Source organism: Leopardus geoffroyi, chromosome B3 (genome assembly GCF_018350155.1).
Source record: "Leopardus geoffroyi isolate Oge1 chromosome B3, O.geoffroyi_Oge1_pat1.0, whole genome shotgun sequence".
Taxonomy (NCBI): domain Eukaryota; kingdom Metazoa; phylum Chordata; class Mammalia; order Carnivora; family Felidae; genus Leopardus; species Leopardus geoffroyi.
The window spans coordinates 18,405,734-18,425,842 of record NC_059337.1 but is presented as its reverse complement, the minus strand read 5'-3'; the positions used below and the strand labels follow the sequence as shown (position 1 = coordinate 18,425,842).

The 20,109-nt window shown below is 44.1% G+C and overlaps 1 protein-coding gene across 5 annotated transcripts in view; it reads left to right on the top strand.

Moving 5' to 3' along the window:
• Window positions 1-20,109, top strand: part of ADAMTS17 (ADAM metallopeptidase with thrombospondin type 1 motif 17) — a 344,515-nt gene that overhangs the window by 246,256 nt on the left and 78,150 nt on the right. For all 5 annotated transcript variants that reach the window (XM_045448785.1, XM_045448788.1, XM_045448786.1 and 2 more), the window contains one exon: window positions 11,882-11,962. In XM_045448785.1, coding sequence (XP_045304741.1) covers window positions 11,882-11,962 — 81 coding nt within the window. The remainder of the gene's footprint in view (window positions 1-11,881; window positions 11,963-20,109) is intronic.

The window sequence follows — 20,109 nt, the reverse complement described above, 5'->3', positions numbered from 1 at the left end:
CTTGTGAATTCTTAGAGTAAATCACCCCCCCCCTTTAATTATATTTCATGCCTAGTCAACATGTGGTATCTGGCTTCTGCATAGGGGGCCATCTGGTTTGAGGGATGACAGCAGGGTGCTCTGGGACTTGGTGATGGGACTCTTACCATTTCTGGTCACTTTTTACACCAACTTCAGCATGGGCTTTGAGCTGTGAGTCAAAGTAGGGGCCATCAGACAGAGGACAGTGAGGTAGAGGCGATTTGCTTGGTCTGTGGACAAAACACTTGCCTTCCATTTCAGGGATTGTCTCTTTCATTGGTTCCCTGCATGTCATGAGCAGAGGAGCTCATCTTAGAAAGAAAGGTTAGCAGAACCCACGAATGGCAATGATTCCTCTGTCGTGTTACTCAGGGGTCACCTAAGGATAAGCCTCATCTACCCTGAGCTTTTCACTGCTCATCTGCTCTACCCCCCAGGGTTCTTGACAGAAGAGAGAAAAGGGTTCCTTTTCGGTATTATTATTTGTGCCAAAGTTAAGTTTAAACACAGGCATGGTGACCAGACATTGGTTGCAAACATACTACCTTGCTGGGGAATGTGGAAAATGAACTAATCTGGATCTTGGTGGATGTATCCATTGCCTCAGATTCTAGCAACCTAGTAATGTTCACACTAAGGTTTGTTAGTCACAAAATAGAAAGATTCCATTAACAGCAGCTTCTCTCCGAGAATACTTCAGCTCTCCAAGCAGATCCTTATTCCCGGGTCAGTTCTGTGGTTTAAATGGAGATTCCTCTCCAGAAGGGTTTGAATCACATTGACCCCAAAACAGTTTTTGTCTCTGCTTTTGACATTTTATTGTCTTGTATCCCTAGAATCCAATAAGTCTTCAAACTCCCCCAGAAGGAATGGATTTCGCTGAGAGAAATCTGTGGCACAAAAGCCAATGTTGTAATCCTAAAAGATGTGTTTTGTTGTTGTTTGGTTTGGTTCTGTGTGTTTTGTTGTGTTTTTGGTGGCCAGACTTTTCAAGTAGAGAAGCATTACTAGAGTAAAAACTGTTTTTAATAAAAAACCCCTGCCTCACGCTGTGAGGACTGGACAGTGCAGGGGCCGTGTGCAGCAGGCTGTTTGGACGAGCCAGCACTGCCCTTCCCCATGGCTGGGGGAAGTGTCTGGAAGGAATCACGTTGGAGGACCACACCCCGGCTGGTTCCAGTCATCCTGCCTGGGAATCAGGATGGATCAGGGCACTAGAAGTAAGACAACTGCTGCCCTCAGGCTGAACTGTGTTTACATCTGGGGAGTCAAGTAGAACATGTATTTCGGAAAGTTCTGGGGCTGGATCTGTAGTAACATTGCCCAGACATTTGCTGTCTGTGTGGCAGACGCTACCAAACTTTCCATCAAAGATGGCTGGTTGAACAACAAGTACTTCCTGTCTTCCTGAGCTCAACTTAAAACGAATGAAAAGGAGCCTATTAAAAGGTCTGAGGAGAACAAGGACATCTCAGGTGGACATTCATACACATATGAATCTGAATTAATAGATTTGGATTTGCCACAATAAACAAGACTCAATGCGAAAGCCCCCCACATCTCAGTGGCTTAACACAAAAGTTTATTTCTTGCTCATGTTACATGTCCAGCATGGGGAGGTAGGAGGGTGTGTGTATTTGGGCCACTCATGGGCCTGGGCTGACAGATTTTATTGTTCAGATGCCACCACAGCCACCTTGGCAGGAAAAAGAGAACACAACAAATCAGGTCCTGATGCTCTTAAAGCTCCTATTGCACCTCAGTTTTACTCACATTTTTAAGGTCAAAGTATGTCACATGGTCCCACAATTTTAAGAATGTAGGGAGATGCATCCTTAACATTTCTGGAGAGAGACCTGGAAATATTTGGTGACCAGCACCACGGCACACAGCTCCTATAGCTGACGTTCTGCTATTCTGGTTGTCAGCCCTCAACAATGGCTCCCTGCCCCTCAGCTGAAAGCCAGCCCTCGTGGTCACCAAACCCCATCTGTATATACAAAGACAACCCATCTTTGGCCTCCTTCTTGAAGGAGTCTCAACACAAAGGGGAGAGCAAGGTAAGATGAAAACATGGAAAAAGATCACTCAAATAATAGAAATACAAAATCTCTACCAACTGTTCTTAAAAAGATCCAAGATGCGACTATATTCATAAAACTAGTATGGAATGTTCTAAGAAGAAACCATCAGAAAACAAAAAGATCTCAAAAACATGACTCTCAAAAATATGTGATAAAGAGCTTCATAAAAAAACAACAAATGACAGAAAAAATGTTTACAATAAGTCTAGTAAGTAAAGAGTTTGGGTTCAAAACATTAAATATATATTGATAGGTACTAAGGTGTGTGTGTGTGTGTGTATATATATATATATGTATATATATATATATATATATACACACTAAGGTATATATATATATATATTTTTTTTTAATTTTAGAGAGCGAGCTCCCACGAGTGGGGGAGAGGGGCAGAGGGAGATGGGGGGGGAGAGAGAGAGAGAGAGAGAGAGAGAGAGAATCTTAAGCAGGGTCCATGCTCACTGTGAGGCCCCAATGGAGGGCTCAGTCCCCCAACCCTGTGATCATGACCTGAGCTAGAATCAAGAGTTGGACATCAACCAACTGAGCCATCCAGGTGCCCCTAAGATATACTTTTAAAATTCCTGCTCATCAAAAAAAAAAAAAAAAAAAACAGCCAGTAGAAAACATGGGCGATGCTTATCAACAAGGCAGTTAACTGAAAAGGATATGCAAATAGCCAACCAATATATAATAAGATGCCAAGCCACATCAATAGTGAGGGAAATGCAAATGAAATCTCCAGCATAATTTTTTTGCACCTATTAGATTAGCAAATGTTAAGATTTATGGACTTCAAGCTGTATTACAAAGCTGTAATCATCAAGACAGTATGGTACTGGCATAAAAACAGACACTCAGATCAATGAACAGAACGGAAAACCCAGAAATGGACCCACAAACATATGGACAACTAATCGTTGACAAAGCAGGAAAGAATATCCAGTGGAATAAAGACTCTTCTGCAGGTGGTGCTGGGAAAACTGGACAGCGACATGCAGAAAAATGAACCTCGACCACTTTCTTACACCATACCCAAAAATAAACTCAAAATGGATAAAAGACCTAAATGTAAGACAGGAAGCCATCAAAATCCTTGAGGCGATGGGGCACCTGGGTGGCTCAGTCGGTTAAGCGTACGACTTCGGCTCAGGTCATGATCTCTTGGTTCGTGGGTTCGAGCTCCACATTGGTCTCTGTGCTGACAGCTCAGAGCCTGGAGCCTGCTTCAGATTCTGTCTCCCTCACTCTCTGCCCCTCCCCCACTCATGCTCTGTCTCTCTCTTTCTCTCTCTCTCTCTCTCTGTCTCTCTGTCTCTCCGTCTCTCTCAAAAATAGACATTAAAAAAAAATTTTTTTAAATCCTTGAGGAGAAAGCAGGCAAAAAGCTCTTTGACCTTTGCCACAGCAACTTTTTACTTGACATGTCTCTGGAGGCAAGGGAAACAAAAGCAAAAATAAGCTATTGGGACCTCATCAAGATAAAAAGCTTCCGCACAGTGAAGGAAACAATCAGCAAAACCAAAAGGCAACCAACAGAATGAGAGAAGATATTTGCAAATGGTGTATCAGATAAAGGGTTAGTATCCAAAATCTATAAAGAACTTATCAAACTCAACACCCAAAAAACAAATAACCCAGTGAAGAAATGGGCAAAAGACATGAATAGACACTTCTCCAAGGAAGACATCCAGATGGCCAACCGACACATGAAAAAATGCTCAACATCACTCATCATCAGGGAAATACAAATCAAAACCACAATGAGATACCACCTCACACCTGTCAGAATGGCTAACAACTCAGGCAACAACGGGTGTTGGTGAGGATGCAGAGAAAGAGGATCTCTTTTGCACTGCTTGTGGGAATGCAAACTAGTGCAGCCATTCTGGAAAACAGTATGGAGGTTCCTCAAAAAATTAAAAATAGAACTACCTTACAACCCAGAAATTGCAATACTAGGTATTTATCCAAGGGATACAGGTATGCTGTTTTGAAGGAACACATGCACCTCAATGTTTATAGCAGCACTATCAACAACAGCCAAAGTATGAAAAGAGCCCAAATGTCCACTGATGGATGAATGGATAAAGAAGATGTGGTGTATACATATACAATGGAGTATTACTCGGCAATCAAAGAGAATGAAATCTTGCCATTTGCAACTACGTGGATGGAACTAGAGGGTATTATGCTAAGCAAAATTAGCCACAGAAAAACAAATATCATATGACTTCACTCATATGAGGACTTTAAGATATAAAACAGATGAACATAAGGGAAAGGAAGCAAAAATAATATAAAAACAGGGAGGGGAACAAAACATAAGATATTCTTAAATATGGAGAACAAACAGAGGGTTACTGGAGGGGTTATGGGAGGAGGTATGGGCTAAATGGGTAAGGGGCTTAAGGAATCTACTCCTGAAATCATTGTTGCACTATACGCTAACTGATTTGGATGTAAATTTAAAAAATAAATAATAAAAAAAGAAGATTGATAATTTCAAGTATTTAGAAGTCTATGAATAAACAGAAAACCTCATATAGTGTTGGTTGACTTATCTATTAGTTAAGCTGTTATGGAGGGTAATTTAGCTATACATAAACACATAAATTGATGTTTATTTGACCCAGCAATTCTCACAGCTGACTGGTAGGATGTCATATATATGCACAATAAGACATGTGCAAAGCTGTTCACTGCAGTATTGGGTTTTCTTTTTAAGCATCTTTGTTGAAATATAATCCATACACCATAAAATTCGCCCATTTAACATGTGCAATTCAGTGGGTGTTTAATACATGCACAAAGTTGCACAGCCATCACCACAATCATCCTAAAAAGAAGTCCTACACTCATTAGCACTCATTCCCCATTTCCCTCCTACCCCAGCCCTCAGCAACTACTTTCTGTGTATATTTGTCTCTTCTGAACATTTCATATAAATGGCACATACGGTATGTGGGCTTTTGCGACTGGCTTCTTTAACTTAGAATAAGATTTTCAGGGTTCGCCCATATGAACCATCACAGCCATGTATCAGTGGCTTCCATCTTTTTATTGCTGAATAACATTCCATTGTATGGTTATACCACATTTTTAAAATCATTCATCAGTTGATGGGTATTTGAGTTGTTTCTACTTTTTTTAGCTATTATGAATAATACTGATGTGAACATCTGTATTTGCGTGGACGTGTGCTTTCATTTTTCTTGGCTATATACCTAGGAACAAAATTGGTAGGCCATATGGTATTTCTGTTTAATTGTTTTGGAAACTGCCAAACTCTTCTTCAAAGTGTCTACCATTTTACATTCCTGCTGGTAATGAATGAGGCCTCCATTTGCTCCACATTCTCTACAGCTCTTCTTGTCTATTGTTTTGTCTATTTGTCTTCGTGGGTATGAAGAAGTATCTCACGGTGGTTTTGATTTGCATTTCCCTAATGACTAATGATTTTGAGAATCTTTTCATGTGCCTGGTGGCCATTCATACCATATATCTTCTTTGGAGAAAAACGTCTAATAAAATCCTATGCCTATTTTTAAATTGAATTATTTGTCCCTTTATTATTGAGTTATAAGCTTTCTTTATATATTCTTGGTATAGTTTCTTTATCAAAATGATTTACAAATTGTTTCTTCCAGTGTATGAATTTGCTTTTCACTTTGTTGATGGTGTCTTTGGAAGCACAAAGTTTTAAATTCTGATTTAATCTACTTTGGTTTTTTCCTTTAGTTGCTTGTGCATTTGCAGTCATATCTAAGAATCCATTGCCTAACCCAAGGTCAAAAAATTGTACTTCTGTGTTTCCTTCTAAGACTTTTATAGTCTTAGCTCTTAGATTTTGGTCTTTGATCCATTTTTTGGTTAGGGTTTTCGTATCCTCTGACATAGCTGCATTCCTTTGTATGTGGATATCCAGTTATCCCAACACTGTTGAAAAGACTATTATTTCCCCATTTAATATTCTTGGCACCTTTGCTTTTAAAAAGTCAATAAAGGATTTATTTCTAGATTCTCAATTATACCCCATTAATAAAAATGTCCGTCTTTATGCCAGTATCACATTATCCTCATTACTGTAACTGGCTAGAAAGCCTTAAAATCAGTTAGTGTCAGTTCTCCAACTTTGCTCTTTTTAGGTATTGATTTCTGTATTCTAGGTCCCTTGCATTTCCATATGAATTTTAGGAGTAGCTTGTCATTCTTGGCAAAAAAGCAAAATCAAAGAGCTGGAATTTTTATACACACTGTTGATCAGTAAATCAATTTGTGAAGTATTCCATTTTAACGTTATTAAGCCTTCTGATCCATGAACATGGAATGTCTTTCCACTTATTTAGATCTTCTTCAGTATCTTTTCAACAGTGTTTTCTAGTTTTTGGTGTAGAGATCTTGCACATCTTTTGTGAAGTTTATTCCTAAGTATTTTATTTTTTTTGACACTATTTAATTCAGATTGTTAATTTAATTTTTAACTGTTCAGCCCTAATGCCTGGCAATCCAGTTGATTCTTGAATACTGATCTCATATCTTATAACCCTGCTAAACCTGTTTTAATATGTTTTAGTGTATTCTTTAGGATTTTCCTTATATATAAAATCTTGACATCTGCAAATAGAGATGTTTTTACTTCTTTTCTAATTTGGATGCCTTTTAAAAAGCTTTCTTGCCTAATTGACATGAAGAGAACTTCCTATCCAATGCTACATGGAAGTACCTAGAATGGACATCCTTGTCTCCTTCCTGATTTTAGGGGGAAGGCTTTAAGTATTTCACCATTAAGTCTGATGTTAGCTGTGGGTTTTTCTAAGAGCTGTTTATCAGGTTGAGGAAGTTCCCTTTTATTCCTAGTTTGTTCAGTGCTTTTATCATGAAAGGGTATTAAATTTTGTCAAATACTTTCTCTGAATCTGTTAAAAGGATCTTGTGTTTTTTTGTGTTTTATATAGATTTCATTGATTCATTTCCATATATTAAACTAACCTTGAATTCCTGGAAAAAATTTTATTTGATCATGGTATACAATCCTTTTTATATGTTGCTGGATTAGATTGCTAGTGTTTTGTTAGGGGTTTGTGTGCATATTTTTATATAATATAGCATTGTTTCTAACAATGACGAATTTGAAACAAATGTCCATCATTAAGAGAGTAGTCACATAACTACATAGCAATTTAAATGAAAAATGAAGTATAACTATACACACTCACATGGATCTCCAAGAAATAGCATGTTAAAAAAAGTATAATACAGGGGCGCCTGGGTGGCGCAGTCGGTTGGGCGACCGACTTCAGCCAGGTCACGATCTCGCGGTCCGGGAGTTCGAGCCCCGCGTCGGGCTCTGGGCTGATGGCTCAGAGCCTGGAGCCTGTTTCCGATTCTGTGTCTCCCTCTCTCTCTGCCCCTCCCCCGTTCATGCTCTGTCTCTCTCTGTCCCAAAAATAAATAAAAAACGTTGAAAAAAATTTAAAAAAAAAAAAAAAAAAAAAAAAGTATAATACAATATTTAGTTATAATGTTACTCCTAACACTTATGTAAAATATAGACAAATATAAATATGAAAATGCCACACAGTATATTTTTAGTTTGCATGAATATATGTATAAATAGTAAAATGTCTGAATGAGTATACACCAAACTGATGGTGGCAGTTCCCACAGGAAGGGGAGTGAGATTAAGAAGACTTGAGATTTACTTGTATTATAAAATTCTTATGAGAAAATATACATGTGTATTTGCATAAATTTAAAATATATAAAAAAAATTAACTCACTGATACACATAAACTTACATCCCAGTAATTTTTACTGTAAATCAAGAAAAAGTGCTGTTGCCTACGACACTGTCCCGTCCTTGCCTACAGTATAAGCCTACCGCAAGCAGCTTATACAATTAGAACTTGTGTCACTTAAAAACTAGTAATCTAGAAAGAGAATCAGAACAGTATCCATAACTGCAATAAGAAAGGAATAAAGGGCAGGGGAACAAATGAATGGTTAAAAAAAAATAACCACTAGAGCCTAGTAGGCAAGGAGAAAATGAAAATTGCAACCAAATGTTACTGTTATAAATGCCAAAAACTGATTAAACAATAGCCTCAATAAAATAAGAACTGATAAGTAGGACATAAGACCCCAATGAAGATATGGTGAAGTGGCAGAGGGAGACAAAACATGACTTGTCAGAGCTGAGGAAACATGTCAAGGAAGAAAATGAATCCATCACAAAAACCAAGTCCCTGTGGAAGCAAGGAAATTGATATTGCTGAGAACACAAGAAGAAGCACGGAGGACAAGATTGAGAAAAATGAGCCGAGCAAAATGCAAATGAAAAAAAGCATCAAAAGAGTAAGAGATTAAATGAACACAATGGAAGAAAAAGAAAAGCCTAATTTGGTGTCCCTGAAAAAGAAAACCAAACAAGTATAATAATAGTATACCTTCATGTCCCGGGAAAAAAATTATACTAAACGGTGACTAGTCCAGTAGATATCAGATTTTTAATATAAGACTCTAGTAGGCATTCAATCCCAATTTTAGGTAACCTAATGAAAAGAAAATATCAGATTGGCCTCAATCTTCTCCTCATTGACATTCAATGGAACAACGCCTACAGTGAGCTCAGAGAAAGTGTGAGCCAAGAGGGACGCCTGGGTGGCTTAGTCAGTTAGGCGTCCGACTTCGGCTCAGGTCATGATCTCTCAGTCCGTGAGTTCGAGCCCCGCATCGGGCTGTGTGCTGACAGCTCAGAGCCTGGAACCTGTTTCAGATTCTGTGTCTCCCTCTCTCTCTGGCCCTCCCCCGTTCATGTTCTCTCTCTGTCTCAAAAATAAATAAACGTTAAAAAAAATTTTTTTTTAAAGTGTGAGCCAATAATTTTATAGCTATGAAACTGACATTCAAGCATAAAAACAACAAACAATAATTTTTAACTATATTACATTTCAGAAAATATAATTCTCACAAGCCCATCACAAAGAGTGCAAACATGAGGGACATAAGAATTTGCTGAAGAAATTGTGGCAGAGGGGACACATAATGAACATTAAATTAATTTTTAGGATTAAGACTAAAACAACTGCAGGAATTATCTTAGCAAAAAATAAATGTTTTAAATTAATACAGTGTAGGATTCATACAGTAAAAATTGAAAAGATGTAAGAAAGCGGAGCACAGTGTAGCTATGCTGACTTCCTCTTTTTTTTTTGAGAGAGAGAGAGAGACAATACATGTATGCACGCAAGCAGGGGAGAGTCAGACAGAGAGCGAGGGGGGGAGAGAGAGAATCTCAAGCAGGCTATCTACTGTCAACACAGAGCCCGACACAGGCTCAGTCTCACAGCCATGAGATCATGACCTGGGCAGAAAATCAAAGCCAGACACTTAACTGACTGAGCCACCCAGGAGCCCCTCCTCGTCTTTTAATATCCAGGGATTAAAATATTTCACTTACAGCTGACAAATCACAGAATAGAAATGTAACTATAACTAAAGATTTACAGAAAAACATCAGAACAGAAAAGAAATCACAATTAACTAAAATGTGTTGGTGAAGGAAAGACAAAGCTGAGATACTGACCCACATGCCATGTGAGCCGTGACCAGTGTGATTACAGGTCAACTGTCCTGAGGTCTTCAGATTGTTTGGGGAAAACAACAATATGATGACCTCAGTACAGGCAAAAAAGAACTTGATTCACTCCAGTACCTCTTTGTGACAAAAGCTTTTAACAAACTAGGACGAAGGGGAACTTCCTTAACCTGATAATTGTTACCTATCACATTATCACGCAGACCTCATTTTCAGTGGGACAACTTTGGAGGCATTCCTGTGAACATCACGAATAAGGCAAGGATGACACAGTCCCATGTTGCATGCAACATGATTTTGTAAGTTCCAGTCACGGTGGTGAAAGGAGAAGAAATTAAAACCGTAACGATTAGAAAGGAAGAAATAAAACTGCCTTATGAGCGGATGTTTCAATTAGCTTTATGGAAACCAAGCCAAAATAGACAAATTATTATAAATAGTAATAATATGTAAATAATGAAATGGTAGCTAAGGGCAGGATATATCTTATTAAAGAAACATACTTTCTACCATATCCTTTTGTAATTTGAATTTTGCACCTTGGACACATATTGCCTAGCAAAACTCTATCTTAAAGTTGTCCTTGACCTTTTAAAACTACATACAATATCCTATTCGTGTAAAATGATGTATGTATTTTTATGTGCATTAACAGATGCTGAAAAGGCTAGCCACCAAAATATTACCTTTTTAGGGGTCATTTCTGTAGTGTAATGTGGTACAGGTTGATTTTGGGTTTTTTCCCCCCTTTTGTGGTTTAAATTATCATGTACTATTTTTATAACGAAAATGAAGCTAGTTTTGCTGGGAGAAAATGAGGGAGTAAATAGACCCCTCAAAAATAGATATTTCCATAATCTCTACATAGTTGGGCTCAGAAATCTCTCATTTTTAAAGCTCCCTTGCTGATTCTGATGATCACATTTAGGAACCACAGTGGAAGGATTCATAATCTAATTTGGAATGATCACCTAAATTGCTGAAGCAAACACGCATAACCCTTGTCCAAAACCCAAATGAAAATCATAACAAAATGATTACCAGCCCGCATTTCAGAATCTCACCGATAGTGTTGGGTTCCTTTATTGACACAGTTAAACCAGGCATCCGCTGGTTGCTGACCTCCTCCCTGGCAGCCTCAGCCATTTCCTCCCTGAATCATTATTATCCACCCACTGTCTGGGTACAAGTCGGGTCAGAGTATGGGCAGAGGAAGCCCTCTGGCCTCTGAAGGGCTCCCATTATAGCTGGAAATACTCAAGGAAATAGACAAAAGCATGTACTGAGAGAGTTGCAGAAATTCCTGAAGGTCAATGGAAGTAGGAAATGGGGCACAGTGTGGTAAGGAGTGGTTTTGTCACTGGGGGAGTCGCTTAACTTCCGCTATCATTCCACAGATTCAGGAAAAGCTCAAAGTCCGGCAAAGACCAAAGGAACCTCCAGCAGATGAAGTGACCGGGGGCTCTGTGCGTCCATGCTCCCAGGAGGGGCTCTCTTAGTCTGCTAGGATTCCAGGCTGCTTTAGTCTGCTAGGGCTGCTGTAACCAAGTACCACAAACTGAGTGGCATAAATCACAGACCCTCACTGACTGTCTCATGGCTCTAGAAGCTAGAAGTCCAAGATCAAATTGTGGGCAGAGTTGCTTCCTTTGGATTGCTATAAGGAAGAATCTGCTTCGTGCCTCTCTCCTAGCTTCTGGTGGTTTGCTGGCAATCTGTGGTGTCCCTTGGCTTGTAGATGCATCATTCTGACCTCTGTTTACATGGAGTTCTGTGTGCGTGTCTGCATCCGGGTTTCCCCTTTTTATAAGATTAGGTGCCCACCCTACTCCAGTGCGATCTCATCTTAACGAATTGCATCTGCAAGGGCCTAATTTCCAAATTAAGTCACATTCTGAGATAGTGGGGGTTAGGACTTGAACATAAGAATGGGAGCGGGGGAGAGACAGCTCAACTCTTAACACATACAAATGGTGCTGTCTGGAATTTGGGCAGCTGGGCGGTGCTGGCCATCAAAGAACAACTCTTGGTTGGTTGACTTGATTTCTCGGAGCTGGACCATCCCATTCCACAGGCTCTGAAGTTACCATAGGGGTGGATCTTTCTGGGGGGTTCTATGTGGACCTCTGATGGAGGGTGGAGGTGTGCTTTACCTGTATCTTGTCTGTCACTACAGGTTATATTGAAGCTGCTGTCATTCCAGCTGGAGCTCGGAGGATCCGCGTGGTGGAGGATAAACCTGCCCACAGTTTTCTGGGTAAAATGAAAATGATCTGATCCGTGGTTCATGTTCTAAGGTTTGCATGATCAGGCTGATTATTTGGTCCAGCAACATTCTGCCAGGCCACGGGTTTTACACCGGTATTTGAGACATAAAGACAGAAATAATCAGAGCACTCCACACAATGTTGTCGTCTTTGGCTAAAGTGCAGCCACCCCCAAAGTAGATGGGGTGGGGGAGAGCAGGAGGAACCACCAGCTTTGGATATGTCATGGAAGATGACAGAGGAAGGAAGGATGGAATTGGGGTGGCGAAAGCCCCCCAAAGTAACCCCCAGAGAACTCAGAGCAGCCTTAGCCTACACAGCATAGACCTGTTGCCTGGCTTGGAGGGAGCCCCTGGAGGCTGTTGATGGCTCTGGGGATGATTTCTTAGCTGGAAAAAAGAGTAATAGCCCTAAATCCAATGGAAGCACAAAAGAACCCTGGTTTTCACTAAGTGTTGTGTACCCCAAATTCCTAACAGCCACCTCTATTGACTTCAGGCACAAATGCCTGCATCTGTCTGCAGAAGGATTGGCTTCCATTCCAGATTTTTCCTCATTGCCTTCAACAGAACCATACTTAAAACCTAAGAAGAGGGGCTCCTTACTTAAAGCCTAAGAAGGGTGGCTCAGTCAGTTTGGGTGACCGACTTTGGCTCAGGTCATGATCTCACAGCTCGAGCCCCGAATTGGGCTCTGTGCTGACAGCTCAGAGCCTGGATTCTGTGTCACCCTCCCTCTCTGCCCCTTCCTCCCTCCCTCCCTCCCTCTCTCTGTCTCTCTCTCTCTCTCTCAAAAATAAATAGTTTTTAAAAAAAAAATTTTTTTTTTAAAGCCTACAAAGAATTGTTCAACTGAACACCTCCTTGGGCACAGAAGTCCCTCTGAGTGTATCCTAAGCTTAGCTGCCAGCCTCTCCATTGGCCCTCTCAAAGGTCTGCCCGGTACTTGAGCACCAGAGTAGAGTGATGTGCTCTTTATGCTGCTGTGGGGACCAGCAGGGTGTTCAGAGCCTGCCTCTACTGCTAGTCCCCTGGGATGGGACATGCTGTGACCCGTGCCCTCCCGCCAGCCCTTCTCCTTCCTATGTTCTGTCTCAGGTTGGATTTCAAACTGGAGGTGGCTGATCTCCTACCCAGGTCCTTCTCCTGGGCTTTCTCGTATTATAATCTCCTCTGTCTGTGTTGCAAGGTGCCGTTTGAGATTGAAAAGAATTTATAAGACACGATCTCTCTCTCTCTCTGGCTTCAAACTTAAGAATTAAGTTGTTTTGGCTCAAATGAAGCTCCTGGTGAAATGCTTTTAGTTCAGCTTTTATCGCTGATTTTTTTATTAATTATATCATTATCCACATTCCTGCCTTTGCAGCTTCAGAAGGATCTAGGTCTTTCTTTGAAATGGTCTCTACTTGAGAAACTCCAAGTCTCGTTAGACAGACATAAAACAAACCTCTCTTAGGCAAGTTTCCAACGAAGACCACTGTCCTGTCACTTAAGAAAACACTTTGCAGGCACTCAGATAATCCTCACACATGTGCTTTGGGGAAACGGCGGGAGTAGGGACAGGAGTTCTCATTCCTGAGTGCCCACACCAGGGCTCACCAGCAAGCAGCCGCCTGGGGCCCCTACTGTGTCCCAGGCAACCCTGTCACCTCCTCTTCAGATTTCTCTTCTGCCGTCCACTCTGCCTCCGTGAGGCCACCGCTGCTCCTTAAGCCGGGGTGGAACCTTACAGGTTCATACTCAAATCCGTCTCCATCAGCCCTGTGGTTTTTCCACCTGCCTGGCGTGGACGCTGTCCCCGTCTAGCCTGGCCCCCTTCATTGCAGCTGTCTGAGCTGTCACCGCAGATGGAACAGTGCTTATACATGCTTTCGAAAACAGCCTTGTGCTGCTTCTGGCAGCTTCCTTGGAGCTATGGCCTTTTTACCAAATTCCCAAAGAGCCCACCCCTGCCCCTTTCCTCCCACCTGAGGAAATTGGGTCAGCCTCACTGGCATCTGTCCACCTTGGGTCACTCCCAGATGTTACCCTTTCCGACTGGTTCATCAGCCCTTGCCTACCTGGAAAGGACATGTCTACCCCCTGGGGTCACCAGGTGTCTTTGGGAGGCAGACATTGCCTTTGACCCTTATCTTATTCAAAAATCATAATCTCAATATCCCCAGAGCTGGCACAGTTCCAAGGTCAACTTATTGGCTGGCCAGCAGGTGCCCCTGCAGGTGAGTCCCTTGGCTTCCGGTCCTGGCTTCCGAGACGTCCCAGCCCCAGGTTTCTGTCCAAAATAGGAACGTTATCTGTGCTTTTCCGTGGCAACCTAAGAATGACAGAAGGATGTCAGAATCCTTTAGATTGTTCAACTTCTGTAGTAAACACAGATGTTTTGCTGGAACCCACTTTAGGGCCAAGTAAATAGTGATGCTGCCCATGGCGGGGTGGGGGAGGGGGTGCGGCGAGCTCTCCTATTGGCTCCTCTCAGCTCCCAGAGCCTGTGGGCCACACATGCAGGTAACAGGAGCATCGACGTTTGTGGTTCCCAGTCACTGAGCCCCGCTTGGCTCTGTAGACCTGACCCCCAACCGCCCCCCATTAAGTACTGCAAAGGATTGCTTTTCCTATTTCGCTGAGGAAGAAACTGAGGCTCCAGGGGTTCAGCAGCTTGTCCAAAGGTCCTCATTTCATCTGGGCCTGTGGCAATCCACAGAGCCTCCTGGAATTGCTCTGATGTGTTCCATTACAGACAGAGATCAATAGAGGGAAACGACTTTTCCCTGGCTAACATGCGTTAAACCTGCCCATTGCTGTGACTTATTTATGTGGACTTCAAAGAAGCGAACCTCCAGCCCAAGGAAATTGGTTCAGTGTCTCAGGACAACTTCCCCAGAAGCACCGGGCCTCCTGCAGAGGGAGGAGCCAGCTTTTGTCTTCTTATCTTATTCATAAATTTTAATCCCAGGATTCCAGGGCCTGGTGTGTGAGCAAGGGCAAATCCGAAGGTGGTCCATGCTCATTATGTTTCTAAAGTTAGTTCAAACAAGCCTTGTTTCCACTCGGGGCTGGGTGCTTTGGAAGTCAACCCAGTGTAACTTTGAATTACTCTCACATTTGCTGGGAGCAGTTCCTGAAGAATTTCACCCCACCTACCTTCAGCCCACGCTGCCTGGCTTTCTGCTCAAAACCACCTGGAACAGGAAATGCCTCTGCAGTTTGCATCCACAGCTAAGAACAGAGCTGGCAGAACTGTGAGTGGAAATAAAAGGAACTGACTGGATGCCAGGATTAGAAGTAGGTTGACTGTGGGTCAAGTCTTCCAGTGGAATCCAAGAGGGAGAAGGACAAAAAAGAAGCAGCTTCTGCACAGCGCCATGCAAGAGGAGGGCATGGGGATGGGGTTGGACCCCTCGTGCCTGCCTCCAGCCAGCTATAAGGAGGAGCTGTGCCCTCCCATCAGGAACGTCCCCATTCCCCCCACACACACCACTTGCTCCCCAGTGAAGTCCAGCGATGATGTGTAGATGTTCACAGGGCAAAAGAAGGGCCCGGGGATGGAAATGGACATTTGCCACACGACCTCACGTTCCAGGCCGTTAAGGAGGTTTCGTTCTTCACAGGTAGCGAGAAAGAGCACGTGCTCATCCTCATCCCTGCAAAAGTCTCTCCAAAAGCTGCCAAAAGGCTTCTAATGGCACCTGAGCCAAATACACAAAAGCAGGCGCTGGTTCTATTTCAGACGGTGGCTTCAAACATCCAGCCTCTGACCCAGGCAGAACCAGCAAGCGAAACTTTGCTCCCCAGCGAATCCGAACTTCAGACAGCACAGATCCCATCAGGTCGCTCAGGATTTCCTTGTGTTCTGAACTCCATCGTTTGCCTGTCAAATCAAAGCATCTGTCTTCATTTCAGTAGCCCCTGTTGAGTTTCTAGGCCTAAAAATCTCAAACTGCCTACGACAAGGGGTGTCCTTGCCCATGCCCATCGATGCCTCAGGATTGAGAGGGACAGGAACTTGTGGGGCCCAAAACTTGTTTAACTCAGGGGCCTTCTTTAAGAAAAGGAGCGCCACATTATGTACAAGGCCTTGGAAAGTATTCCTGCAACTTGGGGGGTGGGGGGCCCTGGTGCTTCCTCCTGGCGGGCTCTGGCAAACCCTGCAGAGTGAAGGAGCGCGCTCAGGGTAGAGGCTGCTGCGATGGGCCAGGGGTGGTCTGCGTTACCGCTGTCTGGAGCTGACACGGCCCCAGGACATGGTTTTCTCATTGGACGCACAAGGAACCTATTTACTCACTGCTGATAATGATCTTGATGTTCGGAGATTCTCTGAGGCCACTGTCCCTCCCTTTTGAAGGAATCTCAGGTGCTAAATTCCGATTTCAGCAGGAAGTTCCAGGGTCACCGCTGGACCCCAGCAAAAACCTTGCAAATTTTGAATCTTGCTGACTAAATTACTCACCCGAAGTCAGTAGGTTTGAGGCGATCTCCATGCTTCTTGGGATTGCTGAGCTCCTACTTTTAACTCTGTGTTTTTCCTCCCACTGCAAAATTCGGAAAGTATGGTCATCACGATCAAACTGTCCTGAGGATGGGGGTGCCAAGTGGCAGTTGCGAAGCCACGTTTGCAGTGCCTGGAAGCTTGCAGCCACCCATGGAGGTGGCCACAAGCAGAGCTTGGACACTCAAAGTTTATTCATTCTGGGGACGTGAGAGCCCCACCCACCCACCCCCAAAGCTGTGATAGTGGGAGACTTCACCAAGTCAGCAGCTCCACACCAGGCCCTCCAGAACAAAGACAGGCACTTCCAGAGCTCATGGGGGTGCCCTAGCAGCGGCATGTGGCTTGGAGGAGGTCTGCGTTCACTGAGGGCACACAGATTGCTTGAAATCCTCCATGGTGGGGGCATTGACCCCGTGGGAGCAACAAGCACTCTAGATCTAGGCTTCTTTCCTAAGGGGGCTGGTTACCAATGTTCCACTGACTGACATGTTCTTCCCCAGTCGGCTGCTGGCCTTGTTCTGGCACAGCCTGCTAGCCACAGCCTGCCCCCTCACTTCCTTTCCCCCAATTCTTTGACCACACCCACTCCTCCAAAGCAGAGGACCTCCTGCAAGGTCTCCTCCACCTACCCCTCTCAGCACCTCCCCTTTCTGACAGGGACAACCTCTGGTGATCGGAGGCTGATGAGCCCCAAGCCCCAGCTGGCTGGACATCTGTCCCCTGCGTCTCACCCACAGTGGGTGCCTCTGCCAGCAGAAGCAGGGCTCCCCAGGCTGGCCCCCACACCTCTGCGCACTGTTCCTGTAGATGGTTTTATAATCATCTCCAGGTGTGCCCTCCCTCACTTTTCCCAGTCCTTCCCACTCCTGACCCCCCAGATGTTTGACTTCTGGCATGGAGGCCGGGTAGCTTTCAAGTTTTCAGTTTATAATTCACTAAGTCACTTTAAAGTGCTTCCCACAAAGGGCAGGGAAATGCACAAACAAGGCTGAGTGAGAAAGAGTCACCTCATCCTGAACATTAGTGTCGGACAGGAGCAGAGGCCTGGGAGACAGTTTAAGGCATAGATAATGTCAGACCTTCTAAATCTCTGGCTACTAAGCTTAACGCTAGTAAGGATCCTAGTATGGTTTCTAGGAGTCCACACTAGTAATCTTTCCCAAACTGCTCTGCCCCTATCATGGTTAGTATTTTTTTTTTTTTTAACTGACCTCCAAAAAGCAAATGTGAAAGCAAAACCCAGTTCTCAGTTGCTGAGCATCAGCTTCAGGCACAGCTGGATCCAGGAGCTTTAAATGATATCATGGGAAAATATTCTCTCTCTCCCCTGGGCACTGCTGTCCTCTCTCAGTTGACCTTATTCTGGGGGCCTCTTCCCATGTACTGGTAACCCAGACTTACATCGAGTCTCTGGGCAATTCTGTGGTAAGAAGGCTGCTGCTTCCCAAGGTGAACGAAGTCTTGGGACTGACTCTCACTGTCAGGGTTGGGTGATGGGTCCATGCCTGGAACTGGGGTGAGTTTGGGGTCTGCCCAGCATGGCTAGAGGAAGAACATATCCCCAAAGGCAACCCCAGGTTGTTACTTGAAGAAATAAATGCCAGACAACAACACACGATTCATAGCAACCATAACCTGAGAAGAAGGTCAGGGCCCCAAGTCTTAAACCCAAGGCCCCAACCCTGGGCACTGAGTGGGGGAGTCAGCAGGTGCATGTGGGTAGGCCGCGACAAGGAGCACAGTCACCCCAGAGTGCCTCTGGTGTCTGTGTGGGCAGTGGGTTCTCTGAGATGGGCCCAAGCATGCTGGTGGTCAGCATGTAGCTCTAAAGAAACTCTTCTGTTCATCCCTCTAACCCCAAGTTACGGGGCGGGGTGGGGGGTGCAGGGAGGGTGGGTCTTGACATGCTCAAATCCCCCACCCCAATAACAGGAACACTGAAACTTCTCTCCCCTTCTCCACCCTCTAGAGCCACTCTTTACCTCACCTCCTTTGCCTAGCCAAACTTCTAGGGAAAAAGAAAATTCCTTTGCCTCCCTCTTCTCCACACAGAGCCTTCCTCTCTCCACCAGCCCACCACAGGAACATCAGTCATGGCCGCCCAAGTCAGGATCCATGCCATCCAGTCCTTGCCTACCAGGCACTCCCAGGCCACTTCTTCTCCCTGCCTCTGCGTTGCTTTCAGACAGTCTTCCCCATCTGCCCCTGTCCCTGTCCCCCGCACACACATATGGGGGCCCCGAACTCACCTCTGCCACAGAGTCTATGAAACTGTGTTGTGTTCATCCATTCTCTCACCTTCCATACAGGGAGCTGGCTGAGGGCAGGAGCTGTGTGCTTAGCACCTGCTAGGAGGCCCTCAGAAAAGCGTGAGGGGCTGATGGGGGTGGGGGAGGGGGTTGGGGGGCATGTGTGGGTCACTCCCTATGCTTCCCAGTCTTGTTCTTTCGGAGACAGTTCTTTCTGAGACTCTGGCCCCTCCTTTGGCCTGTCTGCCACATCCCACCAGCCTGCACTGATTTCTGAAACCAAATTTTCATATGCATGTGCAAGAACCAATTTTCCAAACCTATGGAGAAATTAGAACAATGAACACCCATACAGGCTCCACCTAGATTCCCCAATAATTAACATTACCAAACACATTTGAGGCTGTTCGTTCACTGGAAGCTTTGGAAATCTGCAAAGTTAGTGATTTTTAGGAGGGTATATGGAACGTGAGACCCTGTACCCATTCGAGCCTGGAATTTGTCCTCTTTAAAAACAAGGGTGACATTTGCCCATCTCGGCATTTTTCCTAAAACTCTCGACTGAGGTTATAACCTAAGGAATATGGGGATTTATATAGCCAGAATGGTAAGGGTGCTGAGCTTTGTCTGTTTAGGTTCAGGTGTCTACTCGTAATAGCTGTGTGACTTTAGGCAGGTAACTTAACCTCTCTGGGCCCCCATTGCCTCATCTGAGGAAAGAGCAAAATGATCCTTTACCTTGGAGAGTTGTTGGGAAGGTTACATGGGTAAAAGTACATGAGGGGCTAAATCAGAGCACATGGCCCTTAAATGGTGGCTTTAGGTGGTGGCTGAGGAAGCAGAAATTGTGAGTATCCTGATACTCTCACTTCCTTTTAGGAGCCAGGAAATGTCAGTAGCAGGTAGAATTTCTTGAAGGGAAACATTTGATTCCAAGAAGTAGAGCCTTCTCTCTTCTAAGCCTTCCCTGGAGTCCTGTAATCCTCAACCGCTCGCTCTGCACAACCACCCTGGATATGAAACCCCAACTGGAAGTTGCTCTGCTGGAAAGCGGCCCTCCCTGTTTCTTTCTCAGTTTCTCTTGGCAGTTCCTATAAGCAAGGAGTCCTGAGCATGCATGTCCTCTGCATGTGCCAGGAGAGCCTTGCTGGGCGGGAGTGAGGGCTGGGACCATCATGTCTTGGAGATGAGGAAGCAGAGGCCCAGCGTCTCCCAGGTGCTTGTGGCCTGGCCAGGACCGGGTCCAACCAGATCCTAACCCAGCCCGGAGCTCACGGATTCCGGGTTCACAGGAAGCCCCTTTTTGGCTTCAACTCTTACTATGCAAAATCGGTATTAAATGCAAGTGTTTTATTTCTGGCCTCGGTAAGCAGAGAAGAGGGAGCAGGGTAGAACGTGAT